The sequence below is a fragment of the Petaurus breviceps genome, unplaced genomic scaffold (assembly GCF_028583685.1).
Source record: "Petaurus breviceps papuanus isolate PSGF00001 unplaced genomic scaffold, PetGlider_PUasm1.0 187, whole genome shotgun sequence".
NCBI classification, from domain to species: domain Eukaryota; kingdom Metazoa; phylum Chordata; class Mammalia; order Diprotodontia; family Petauridae; genus Petaurus; species Petaurus breviceps.
This window is the reverse complement of record NW_027185799.1, coordinates 25,103,925-25,116,915: the sequence shown is the minus strand read 5'-3', so window position 1 is coordinate 25,116,915 and position 12,991 is coordinate 25,103,925. Positions and strand designations below refer to the sequence as shown.

The window sequence follows — 12,991 nt, the reverse complement described above, 5'->3', positions numbered from 1 at the left end:
ACTGGGAAAAGAGATTTTTTTAAAGGAGGAAAGGAATACAGAAGAAAAAATGACAGTTTCCTACCACATTATTAGTTGTGACCCCACACATAAATAATTCCTGGAAAATGACATATTTCAGGACAGTGAAAGAAATAGGCCTTGTTCATCCGTGTTCAGTAAAAATGTGATGGCTTATATTTCTTTTTTGTTTTTTTGCTTTTTGGACAGGAGAGGGCATGGCAATTGGGGTTAAGTGACTTGCCCAGGTCACACAGCTAGTAAGTGTTAAGCGTCTGAGGCCAGATTTGAACTCAGGTCCTCCTGCCTCCAGGGCTGGTGCTCTATTCACTGTGACATCTAGCTGCCCCAATGGTTTATATTTCTTGAGTGAATGTATAAATGAATGTGAGATAATCACAGATTTTTTTTTAAAGTATCATAGTATAAATCTTTTTAAAAAAAAACAACAACAACAACAAATCCATCTATTACTTTGTCAGGGTATCTTTAAAAAGGGAGATTTTCTTTGTTTTGCAAATGATGGAAAAGATGACTTTTCTACCAGGGAAGAATGAAAATCCCTGTCAATCTTTTTTGATTACTTAACAATTTTTTTTTCTCTACTTCAGCAGGTAGACAGTATAGACTTTGTATTCTTTTCTTTAAGAGAAATATTTCCCTTTCAGGATTATGAAATCATCCTGAGATGGCAGGTGTTTTAGGAGTCCTTAAGTTTTATCTTAGTTATATACTTAGTTTCCTCTTAGCACAATGGAAAGGGACCCTGAATATGGAGCTATAGGATCTTGACTCAGTTCTTGACTCTGCCACTTACCACCTGAGTAATCTTGGGCAGTTTGATTCATTGCTCTGGTCCTCAGTTTCTTCATCTGTAAAATGCAGAGATTAGCAAGATGACATCTTAGGTCCCTTCTAGGTCAAGAACTGTGACCCTGTGATCCTGTCCTGTCGAAGATAATATCTTAGACCTGCCGGGAGTGCTCAGGTTGTTACTCCTCATTGCAAAGACAGATTTATTCCTGTTAATTATCTTCTTATTGAGGACAAGAGATCCCAAAACATTCTCTCTTTCTCGTATCTCTAGTTAGCTGATGTTATTAAACAGTTAGATATTATTTGGCTCTAGTTTTTATAATTCCCTCAAAATTCCCTAGTATCCTCCCCAGGGATCCAGGCCCCAGTTTAAGAAATAGTATCATATGGAAGCCATCAAACATCAGATCTTAATGAAATTGACAGCTCTTTTTAGGGCTTCCAGGAACAAGGACTCTTGAACCCAGTTATTTTAGCCCTTGGAAATGGGGCTTTGATAGTGTTGGGCTGCTGATTGTTGGGGTGGATTTTTTTTTCAACAGTAAATAAAGCTGGACTGACTGGTATAGAATTTTTCTAGCTAAAAAGTATTCATGGAGGCGCACACGAAAGCTAATTGGATAATCTAGGTAAAATCCCATTACAATGAATATAACAAAGAACAATCTTGGTTTTGTAGGACATGTCCCAGGGATTGCTGCATTGTAACATCAGTGTCTTATTGATAATTCTGACTATTTTTAAAAATCAGAATCATTTTTATGAAGGTTTGTGATATTTTTAGTCATGTCTTTTTAAGGATTTTAAATTATTCTAATGGATGTTTTTATTATTCTGAACTAAATATGTAAATTTTTATAGAAATGTGTTTCATTCTTTAATACCAAAAATCACCTGTTTGCTATATGCTCACTATGGCATAATTGTCAAAATAAAGAAATTTGTTCTGTTTATTCTCTGTTACATCAGTTTACTCTGCTGAGTTTTTTTTTTCCATCACCAGATACATCAAACTTTTACAGCTCTACCCCTGCTCTTTTTTTTTTTTAAAGGTATTGTCCTTCCTGTAAAATTGATTCAAATGAAGTTGTAAAAGCTGGCGAAAAACTCAAACAGAGTAAAAAGAAAGCAAAGATGCCATCTGCTAGTACTGAAAGCCATAGAGACTGGGGCAAGGTAAAGAGAAATAGCTTTGTGTACTAAAATTATGTTGATATTACTTACTGACAATTTAGTACCTACTAAGTGTCTCTTCATTTAGAAATTTTGTTCAGTTGTTTTTCAGTCTCATCCAATACTTCGTGACCCCATTTAGGGTTTTCTTGGCAAAGATATTGGAGTAGTTTGCCATTTCCTTCTCCTGCTCATTTTACAGATGAGGAAACTGAGGCAAACAGGGTTAAGTCACTTACCCAGGGTCACATAGCTAGTAAGTGTCTGAGGCCAGATATGAACTCACCAAGAGGAGTCTTCCTGACTCCAGGGTTGGCACTCTATCCACTGTGCCACGTAACTACCCCATTTAGAAGTAGTGAGAGAGTAGTAGATAAGATCAAAAACTTAGGAGAACATAGCCAGACTTGGATCTTCTTTAATGTATGGATGTTAAAATTTTGTTTTTCATATTTTATGAGTAATGATAAAAAGTTTGTTTCAAGACTAATTTAGCACAATGGGTTATTCTCATAATGAATTTATGTCTTGTGACTAATAAAGGGAATGGCCTGTGTTGGTCGAACTACGCAGTGTACTCTGGTTCCTTCTAACCACTATGGACCTATACCTGGTGTTCCTGTTGGAACCACGTGGAAATTTAGAGTTCAGGTAATTTGCTTCATAATTATCTTATTGAATCATTTAAAGAAAAAAGTTTTTAGTGTTTAATAACATTTATTTTTCTAAAGCACCCTTTAAAGTAAATGGGCATCTCTTCCACAGCCATGCAGGGTTTAATAGATCCAATAAAAGTACCATGTGAAGTATTTCATGGAATAGACTTTTAGAAGGTAACTTTGCAAAGTAGAATATATGGACTTTAGAAAACATCTGCCTTTCAGTCCTTTAACTCACATAACTTCTCTCAGGGTTGTTTTGTTTTTTTTTTAACGACTCCATAACTTTGTGCTGTAGGTTCTAATTTAAAAGTAAAAGTCTGTTATTAAGATGGGAGTTTTGTTAACTTCACCTGGACTCATAAAATGCCCTTCCTAAATGAATAAGTATAAATTAGAAGTTTGGGAAATCTGAAGTGGTCATCTGCCAATAGAGTAGAATGTCTGTGCAGCATCCTTCTTCTAGAAAAAGCCCCACAGGCTCAGTCAGTTTATTCTTAGCTTCCCCCTATGCTTTTGATAAATTATATTTGTCAGTGAAGAAAAATCTTTAAACCATGGGGGGAAAAGTCTAAGGCAGACTTTTTCCCTATTGGCAACCTATGACTTTATGCTTAAAAGTCTTCAACTTTAAAGGCATCTTCTTGTTCAGTATTTCTTGATTGATGCCGATATGTCTTTGAATTATTATTCCTAGACTACGTAATGAAAAGATGTAAGTATATCTCAAAGTAGTTTAGAAACACTGATGATTAATTTAGTTAGGAAAAATCACCAAATCCCAAGCTGTTACTAAGAACCCACCTACCTTTCATTTTGTGTATTTTAGTAGTGTGTGTGTGTATGTATATATATATATATATAATGTATGTATGTATGTATGTATATACATATATATGTATATGTGTGTGTGTGTTGTGTGTGTGTCTTTTTTTCTGGCTTCAGAGCCCTGTCAACTTTCAACATATTATTATGGCTTTCAAAATAATCCCTTTACCATCTTTGTATTTATTTCACTGAAGATAAAAGACAGTTTTTGCTAAATGATTAACTGAAACCTAGTTTTTTCCATACTTCAAAAAACCTGTTGTTCGAACCCCTCTATACCTTAGTTTTGAGGGTTACTGTGGGTATATAAGTCATCACCTGGTAGCCAGTGTTTGAGTTTGAGACCTTTCTGCATTTACCTTTTCCAATTCTCTGGCAGTAAAATTTGCCAGAGATTTCTGTGCCAATGACGTAACCTTCAAAATCCCTACGTCACTTTCACGGGACAAAGGAATAATTTTCAAGCATTAGATTTTGACAACTTGTACTTTATGTTTATGTAGCACAAATAATACTGTATCTGATCTTGATAAAATAGGACAGTGCAAACTAGCTCATGTGAATAGCTATGAAACAATTGTATCCAGGATTGGATTTTATAATTTTTTATATAATTAAAAGTCAATTTCTTGAGTTCTCTGCCCAAGAAGACTAATAAGCAAGTACATAGTTCCAACCTAAGAACTCTTAGAAAAGTTTTAATATTCATTTTAATCCTAAAGAATATGATGTAAAATATTTCTCTAAAAAGGTTTTTGATATTTCTAAATTTTAAACACATGCAAATTTCTTTTTACTTTTTATAAATGCTGAATTGTTTTTTGGTAGGAGCCATCCTAAATATTTAGCTATGTCCTAAATATCCCCAAATCTGTACCTTTTAAAACTGTATATACATTTACTAGTACAACTTTACCATTAGCTATAATTGCCTGTTCAATGCCTTATCGATCCTAAAGTACTGTTAGCTTAATATCAAATTCTTGATTCCTTATGTTTTTGTTCTAATTAATTAATTACTTGTCAAAGATCAGTGATTCCTTAGTTTTCTTTCAAAATTTCTTTTTGCTTAAATTTAAAGGTGAGCGAGGCAGGTGTCCACAGACCCCATGTTGGTGGAATTCATGGACGAAGCAATGATGGGGCGTACTCACTTGTGCTGGCAGGAGGTTTTGAGGATGAAGTAGTAAGTCCAAAAAAAAATCATAAAAATATTTTGACTGAGTCTAGCAAAAAGTTGATTGCTCATTATTTTAAAAATGAATGTCAGGGGGGCGGCCAGGTAGCATAGCGAGTAAGAGCACCAGCTCCAGTGTTGGGATGACCTGGAGATCAAATCCCGGGCTCAGACACTTAGCACCCACCCAGAAACACCCAGCCATGTAACCTTGAGCAAGTTACTTAACCCCAATTGCTTAGGGGCGGCCAGGTGGCTCAGCGAGTAAGAGCACTGGCTCCAGTGTCGGGATGACCTGGATCAAATCTGGGCACAGATACTCAGTACCACACCCAGAAATAACTGGTCGTGTAACCTTGAGCAAGTTACTTAACCCCGATTGCTTTAAAAAAAAAAAATGAATGTCGGGGTGGCTAGGTGGTGCAGTGAGTAAATCACTGGCCCTGGAGTCAGGAGTACTTTAGTTCAGATCTGGCCTCAGACACCTTAACACAAAAAAACTAGCCGTGTAACCTTGGGCAAGTTACTTAACCCCAATTGCCCTCCAAAAGGCAAAAAAAAAAAAAATGAATGTCATATTTAAATCACTTTGATCTTAGTTTAAACTGAAAATTGAGCAAATTATTTTATATCAATTATATTAAATTGTCATTCTATTATATTTAAGTGATATTGTGGAAAAAAGGACTTCTTTCAATTAAATTGTTTCATCTTGGAAAATTTGACAGTAAAGGTAATAATTTGACACATTGATTAACATTTCTTAAATGAACTCTGTAATAAAATTAAATTGTTTATTTCAGTTAAAAAATATCTAAAATATATTCTTCACATTGTTATTTATAAAATAAAAAGTAAAGATGTGAAAACCTTAGAAATCCTGACAAATCCTAGGAGTATGAAATTGAGAGTATGTCAATACTATAAGATAATAGCAGTTTCAATTGAGAACATTACAGGTTTAGGTTTAGTTTATACTTAATAAAAGAACTAAAAGGCAAACATTTCAAAGCAGTTATTAACTTGGTTTCAGTAGACTTTCTTGATAGCTTTTTCAAATCTCTGCATGGGTGGAATAAGAGCTGATCATCTGTTAATATTCTTTGATCACCACTACAAGGTAGTTTTCTATAAGTTTTTAATTTAGTTGCATCCAACTAAAGTAATGAAATAAGTTACTGAGTAATTCAAATGCACCTATCATTTTATTTGAACTGATACAGATGTCTGTATTGTGTAGGAACAGGCCACTTACTCTTAAAATTAAAGTAAACTTTGTGTGAGTATATCTTTATACATTTCAGAACTATAGAATTCAGGAGTCTATTATAGGTAAACAGCAAAGTATGAAGAAAGATGCTTTTTTTATATCTTTTATAATAGAGTCCACATAGCCATTAAGGAAATAGAAGAAATGCACACATTAAAACAGCATCAGAACATGCTTAGTTATTCTTCACCCACAGTGTTCACCCAACTGATGTCCTTGTGGGAGTTTCCCTCTCTGATGGAGAAACCTCATAGAGTTCTCTGTGTTCAGACTTTGTTTTAATCCTGGAATAAAATTCAGTTCAAGTCCCAGCCCTCTTAATAATTGTAAAACCCTAATAAATATGCTGCTTTGTATGTATAGGACTAGCTAAAGGGCAAGATGTTGATTTTTTTTTTTTGCCTTTTGGAGGGCAATTGGGGTTAAGCAACTTGCCCAAGGTTACACGGCTAGTTTTTTTGTGTGGGTGTTAAGTGTCTGAGGCCGGAACCGAACTTGGGTCCTCCTGAATCCGGGGCCGGTGTTTTACTCACTGCGCCACCTAGCCACCCCTATGTTGATATTTCTTATGTTACCATTTCTCAATAGCAATTTTCTGCCTTTTTTGGAATAATAGCTTTCTAGAACTACTAGGCAGTCTCTGGGACTAGTGTCTAAATTGAACATATTACATATTAAAATAAATCCTAGGTTCCCAAAGTGGTCAATTCTGCCCCCTGGGGGCCACTGGGATGATGGGGGTGGTAGTAACCTCGGGTGCAATTGGGGGGAGTTGAATAAAAATAAAGGTTCAGGGTAGCTATGTGGCACAGTGAATAGAGCACTGGCCCTAGGGTCAGGAGGACCTGAGTTCAAATTGGGCCTCAGACACTTAACACTTACTAGCCATGTGACCTTGGGCAAGTCACTTAACCCCAATTACCCTGCCTTCCCCCCTCCAAAAAGCAAATAATAATAATAAAAATAAGGGTTCACCTAACCAGGGGGTCACTGAGTAATTTTTTTAAAGGGAATGGTAGCCAAATAAGTTTGGGAACCTCTGGGACTCTTTAACTCATCACTGCCTGGTTAGGAAAACCATAGCTTTAAATATTTACAAAGTTATGAAGTAGTCTTTTTTTTTTCTTTTACTGAACACAGGTGTGATTGTTCGACATGTGATTTTTGTTTTTTTAATGCATTCATCAGAAAAGTAAGCTCATAATGGGATCATAGATTTAGAATTGTTAGGCACCTTAGAGAATATCTTTTCCGATGTTATTTAACATGGGGTCGATGAACTTGTTTTTTTTTTCCCTTCAGTATTTTAATAACTGTACTTCAATATAATTGAACTGCAGAGTAAGAAGTCTTTCCATTGCACTGTCCTTTTAATGATATGCTGGTAAGACAATGAAATAAAAGCAAGTTCTTTGTAAATATTGCAACTACAATATCAGAAAGAGAAAAAACCTGGTTGTAAAAAGAAACAGACTAAAATGCTCTTAAATGAAGCTGCTTACAAAGAAAGGCCATAAAAATACAACCTTGAACATAGAAGTAGCCTTAGGGAGAGCATGGTCTCAGATTTATATGCATTTCATTCTCTACGAATTATAATTCATTTTTGGTATATTTGGCCAAAAAAAGCTGAGTTAGGGCTAGTGATTGTTAGAAGGGAGACCAAAGGGGCAGCCAGGTGGCTCAGCGAGTAAGAGCACTGGCTCCAGTGTCGGGATGACCTGGATCAAATCTGGGCTCAGATACTCAGCACCACACCCAGAAATAACTGGCCGTGTAACCTTGAGCAAGTTACTTAACCCCCATTGCTTAAAAAAAAAGGGAGACCAAAGACTTTAAAATACAAAACCAGTTAAGTTCAGTCATTTCTGGCCATAGTAGAAAGCAATAACCACCTAACCATTTGCATTTCCTCTACTCCCATCATCTTGAGAACATATTTTTTTAGCTAGTCATCCTATGTTTGCCTGAGCTCAAGCAGGGTGGCCCATGTTCTTCGAATTTCCATTCTTACTTCAATTCATATGGACCTTAAATCTAGCCAAATAATTTTGTTAGTTTACTTAGGGAATTTTAAATCTATATTTCATAGAAAAATTTTAAAATATAATTAGTAGAGGCTAGGAACTGAAGTAAATGAGATATACTTTCTTTATTTAACTTTATTATCAGTAGGAACGGTTCCCATATTCAAGTTGCCTAGGAAAGGTAAACCTCTTCAGTAGGGACTATGATTAGAATATTATATAATATTAACCATTTAATACTTCAAATTAATAATTTCTTATGTTTCTTAAGCATGTGCTTCCCAAGATTGTGAAGATCAAATGAGATGATACGCATTAAAAGCTTTGTTAACACTAAAACACTACATAACTGCAAGCTGCCATTGTTATAATTGTTTCATGAAAGGATAGTTTTTACTTCAGAAAATGAAAAGGTTGAGGAATATGTACCAGTAATTTTTTTTTCTCTTAATCACATTTTCTCTAATGCCCTATTTTGAGAGATAAGAGAATCATCCTTGTTTCTCAGATCTTTTTAAAAAAAGATAAGTGACAAAAAAAATAAAAGACAAGTCATTTTCACTGGGGTATATCCTTAAAGAAGGAGAGGGAATAAAAAAAAATGTTAAAAGCAGTGCCATTACAAATAATGAGTTTCCTTGTATTTAGAGGTTCTCTATTCTGAAGAACCATAAATGCTTGAAAATAACATGGAAAACTTCTCATCTTCCTATTTCTTTAGAGGATTAATGTGGATAACAATATAAGCATTTATTGGGAGAAGGGATCTTAGTGAAAAATTAGCTTACTCCATATTATAAATAAAAGGGTAAGAATTAATGAGGCTTAGTAAGTTGATTATAATGTCCCAGCTTTCTCCAAATTCCCACCCAGATTCTCCCAAATCTCATCACTTCCTAGTAACTTTCATTAATAGATAAAACAGGTACCCCATGATGGTAAATTAAAATTAGATTTTAAATTTTAGAGACTTTAGATATTAACTTTGATTCTTCTCTGGAAAAGTTTGAAGATCCTTTTATCTAAAAAAGCTGAACTTTTTCACCTAAAATTAGAATGTGTTCTTTGAGGATAATGTACATTTTAAATTAGGTCAGCTTCTCATAAAAAAAATTGCCCTTTCATCTTCTTAATAGTGTGTCTTCAGAAGTGCTGAAATGGGTCTCTGCTAACTGTGGTATGGATTCCCTGCATATATATATAAAGAGTTTGCCATTTTAGAACTTACGTTCACAACCTAGGACAAGTAATTTCAGGCTGTCTTCCTCCTTTCAGCTTCTTGCTGGAGGCTCTTTTCTTTGGTCTGAGGAATATTTTGATGGGAGTTGATGTGAGAACGTTCAAGCTCCTAGAAACTACAATTTTTACAAAGAACTTAAGGGGGGGGGGCATACCTTATAAATTTATCTTCCCCGTGGAAATGACCCAGTGAACACAGGCAAATGTAGATACATTCACGATTTATATCAGAAGAAATAAATTCAAACCATTCAATAAACATTGGAAAATAATAGCTTAGAGCTTTGTCAAGGACTTGACATACATATATTGTCTCCTTTGGTCCTTTCAACAATCCTGTGAGGTAGGTGCTTATTATTATCTCCAACTGACAGTTGAGAAAACTGAGGTTGAAAGGTTAAGTGGTTTTTCTAGAGTCACAGGCCAAATCTAAAGTCTAGTGGTCTGTCTACTACACCAAAGGTGTCAGATTTAAGGGCCAACAAAGCTCCAAAGTTCAGCACAAACCATATTAAAATGTAACTAGGAAACTGTTTAACAAAATTAAAATATAATGTAACATAGATAATGTCCATCTGTGGTTTTCTAAGTCCATATATGACCTGCAGGGATCCATTTCTATTAGTCTGACACTGTTATTCTGTAGCAGCTTGTGCTCCTGGAACCACTTCCCTGAAGATACAAAGATGAACAACTCTTCCCTCAAGGAGGTTGTGTTGTAATAGGGGAATTGACTTGAATATATATTACATACAATAAAAAGACTTCTCTTTCAGTCTGGTTAGTCAGGCAAACATTTATTAAGGGCCTGCCATGTGCCACATACTATACTTCTGGGGATTCCAAAAAATCCTGCTCTCAAAGAATTCGGTCTAATGGGGAAAGCAACATGCAAACAATTATATACAAAAGATACATTGAGGATATATTGAAGATAATCAACAGAAAGAAAATACTAGTATTAAAGGGATTCAGGAAAGATTTCTTATAGAAGGTAGGATTTTAGCTGGGACTTGAAGGGGTTCAGGGAAGCCAGGAAATGGAAATGAGGAAAGAGATTTTCAGATATGGGGGACAGCAAGCAAAAATTCCCAGAGTTGGAAAAGATAGTGTTTTGTGTGGGAAACAGAAAGAAGACTAGTGTCACTGGAGTACAGAGTACATAGGGGTACATATGTTTTAAGACTGAAAAAGTAGGGGAGGGGTCGGTCAGGTTTTGAAAACCTTTGAATGAAAAAAAAAAGGATTTTATGTTGAGTTCTGATGGTGATAGGGAGCAACTGGAATTTATTGAGTAGGAAGTTGATAGGGTCTATCCTATGCTTAAGGAAAATTACTTTTGACAACTGGGTGGAGGATGAATTTGAAGGTTAAGACTTGTGGATGGAAACCAGGAGAGATCGGTGTCATGAAAATCCAGAGAATAGAGTATCCAGCGGGAAAAGATGGTCAGTTGTGTCAAATGCTAATTAAAAGATATCAGTGGATTTGGTGATCAAAAAATTGTTGGTAACTTTGGAGAAAACAGGACCAGTTAAATGATGAAGGTGGAAGCAAGATTGTGTTGGGTTAAGGAAAGAAAGGAGAGAAAGTGGAGGGAGACATGAGCATAAATGACTTTCTAATAGTTGGGCTGAGAAAGGGAAACAAATAGACTTATGGCTGGTGGAAGTTAGTGAAGGAACTTTGGGGTTTTTTTGTTTGGGAGTGGGGGGGTTGTTGTTTTTGCTTTTTGGAGGGGGAAGGGTAGTACAGTTGGGGTGAAGTGACTTGGCCAAGGTCACACGGCTAGTAAGTGTTAAGTGTCTGAGACTGGGTTTGAACTCAGGTTCTTCTACCTCCAGGGCTGGTGCTCTCTATTCACTGCATACCTAGCTGCTCCCTGTAGTGAAGGTTTTAGAAGGATAGTGAATTCTTGGGTGTGTTTTCAGGCAGCAGGTAAAGAACCTAGTGGATGCAGAGAAATGACATGATACAGAAATACTTTTGGTGGAGAATGCAGAAGAAAATGGGATCAAGGGTGAATTTTAAAGAGTTTGTTCTTGTTGAGAAGGGCTGCCTCTTCCATCAGAGAATGAAGTACAAAATGGATGATAATCTCAGGGAGTTGTGAGGAGGGGCTGTGAGAAGAGGTAGAAGGAAGTAAAGGACATTTGAGGCAATATGTATAGCCAGGTGTGAACTTAAGTGATATTAACTTGGGTTATGATTACATTTCTGTCACCATCTGATGTCTTCCTTTGAATGAAGGTATTCTTTGTTCACTAGTTGTAAATATCTGTCCTTAAGATATTGTACTCGACTAGAAGTTGGTTTTATTGGGGAGAGGGAGCAATAAAATAAACCACTGGTTAATTTGATTTTAAAAAGGAAAGAAGAAAACCAAATTACCATTATCAAAAATTAAAGGGATGCATTCACCACCAATGAAGAGGAAATTAAAGCAGTTATTAGGAGCTCCTTTGCCCAGTTATATGCCAATAAATCTGAGAACCTAAGTAAAATTGATGAATATTTACAAAAATATAAATTCCCAGGTTAACAGAAGAGGAAATAGACTACTTACCCCATCTTAGAAAAAGAAATTGAGCAAGCCATCAATGGATTCCCTAAGAAAAAATTCCCAGGGCTAGATGTATTCACAAACTAATTCTACCAACTAATTAAAGAACAATTGATCACAGTACTATATAGACTAATTGGAAAATTAGTTCTGCCATAGTCCTTTTATGATACAAATGTGGTGCTGACACATGAACTGAGAAGAGCAAAAACAGAGCCATAGACCAATTTCCCTAGTGAATATTGATGCAAAAATTTTGAATAAAATACTAGCAAGGAGAGTACACAAGAATCATACACTGTGACCAGGTGGAATTTATACAAGAAATGCAGGAGTGGTTCTCAATATTAGGAAAACTGTTAGCATAATTGACCATATTGATTAAAAAAGAAACAGCCGAAATCTCATGATCTCAATAGATGCGGAAAACGCTTTTGACAAAATACATCATTCATTTCTATTTAAAATACTACCGTGTTTCCCTGATAATAAGACACTGTCTTATTAAATTTTTTTGGACAGAAAAACACCAGAGGGCTTATTTTAATGAACATTGACAGCAATTTTAATAAACAGGTAAATGTGAACAAAAAAATGTATCTTTATTCAATAAGCAGATCCCACTGGGGAAGAACAGGATGATGCGCTCACTGCTGCAGCTCTGATTGGATGCAGCTCGGAGCATGGCATGCATTTCACCCGGGGTGGGGGTGTGGATGGTGCATACAGAGGGTACCGTAATGTAGCATGTAGCGCAGGGGATCACCTTCACTACAGTAGCAATCTCAATAGGGCTTATTTTGGGGGGGAGGGCTTATTTTCGAGGAATCTTACACAGTAAGGGGAGGGCTTATTTTCGGGATAGGTCTTATTATCGGGGAAACACGGTAAAGGTTGTAGGAATAAATGAATCTTTCCTTAAAATGATAAGTATCTAATTAAAACCATTAGTAATCATTATGGGGTAAAGCAAGGATGCCTATTATCACCATTATTATTCAATATTACACTAGAAATGTTAGCTATAGAAATAAGAGAAGAAAAAGAAATTGAAGGAATTGGAATAGGCAGTGAGGAAACATAACTATCAATCTTTGCAGATGATATGATAGTCTACTTAGAGAACCCTAGAAAATCAACTAAAAATAGTTGAAATAACAGTTTTAGCAGTTGCTGGATAGGAAATAAACTCACATAAATTACCAATATTTTTATATGTTACCAACAAAGCCCAACAAC

The 12,991-nt window shown here is 35.6% G+C and overlaps 1 protein-coding gene across 1 annotated transcript in view; it reads left to right on the top strand.

The window, feature by feature from the left end:
* Window positions 1–12,991, top strand: part of UHRF2 (ubiquitin like with PHD and ring finger domains 2) — a 202,437-nt gene that overhangs the window by 159,411 nt on the left and 30,035 nt on the right. The window contains exons 7-9 of the mRNA XM_069090760.1: window positions 1,869–1,992; window positions 2,533–2,640; window positions 4,558–4,662. Coding sequence (XP_068946861.1) covers window positions 1,869–1,992; window positions 2,533–2,640; window positions 4,558–4,662 — 337 coding nt within the window. The remainder of the gene's footprint in view (window positions 1–1,868; window positions 1,993–2,532; window positions 2,641–4,557; window positions 4,663–12,991) is intronic.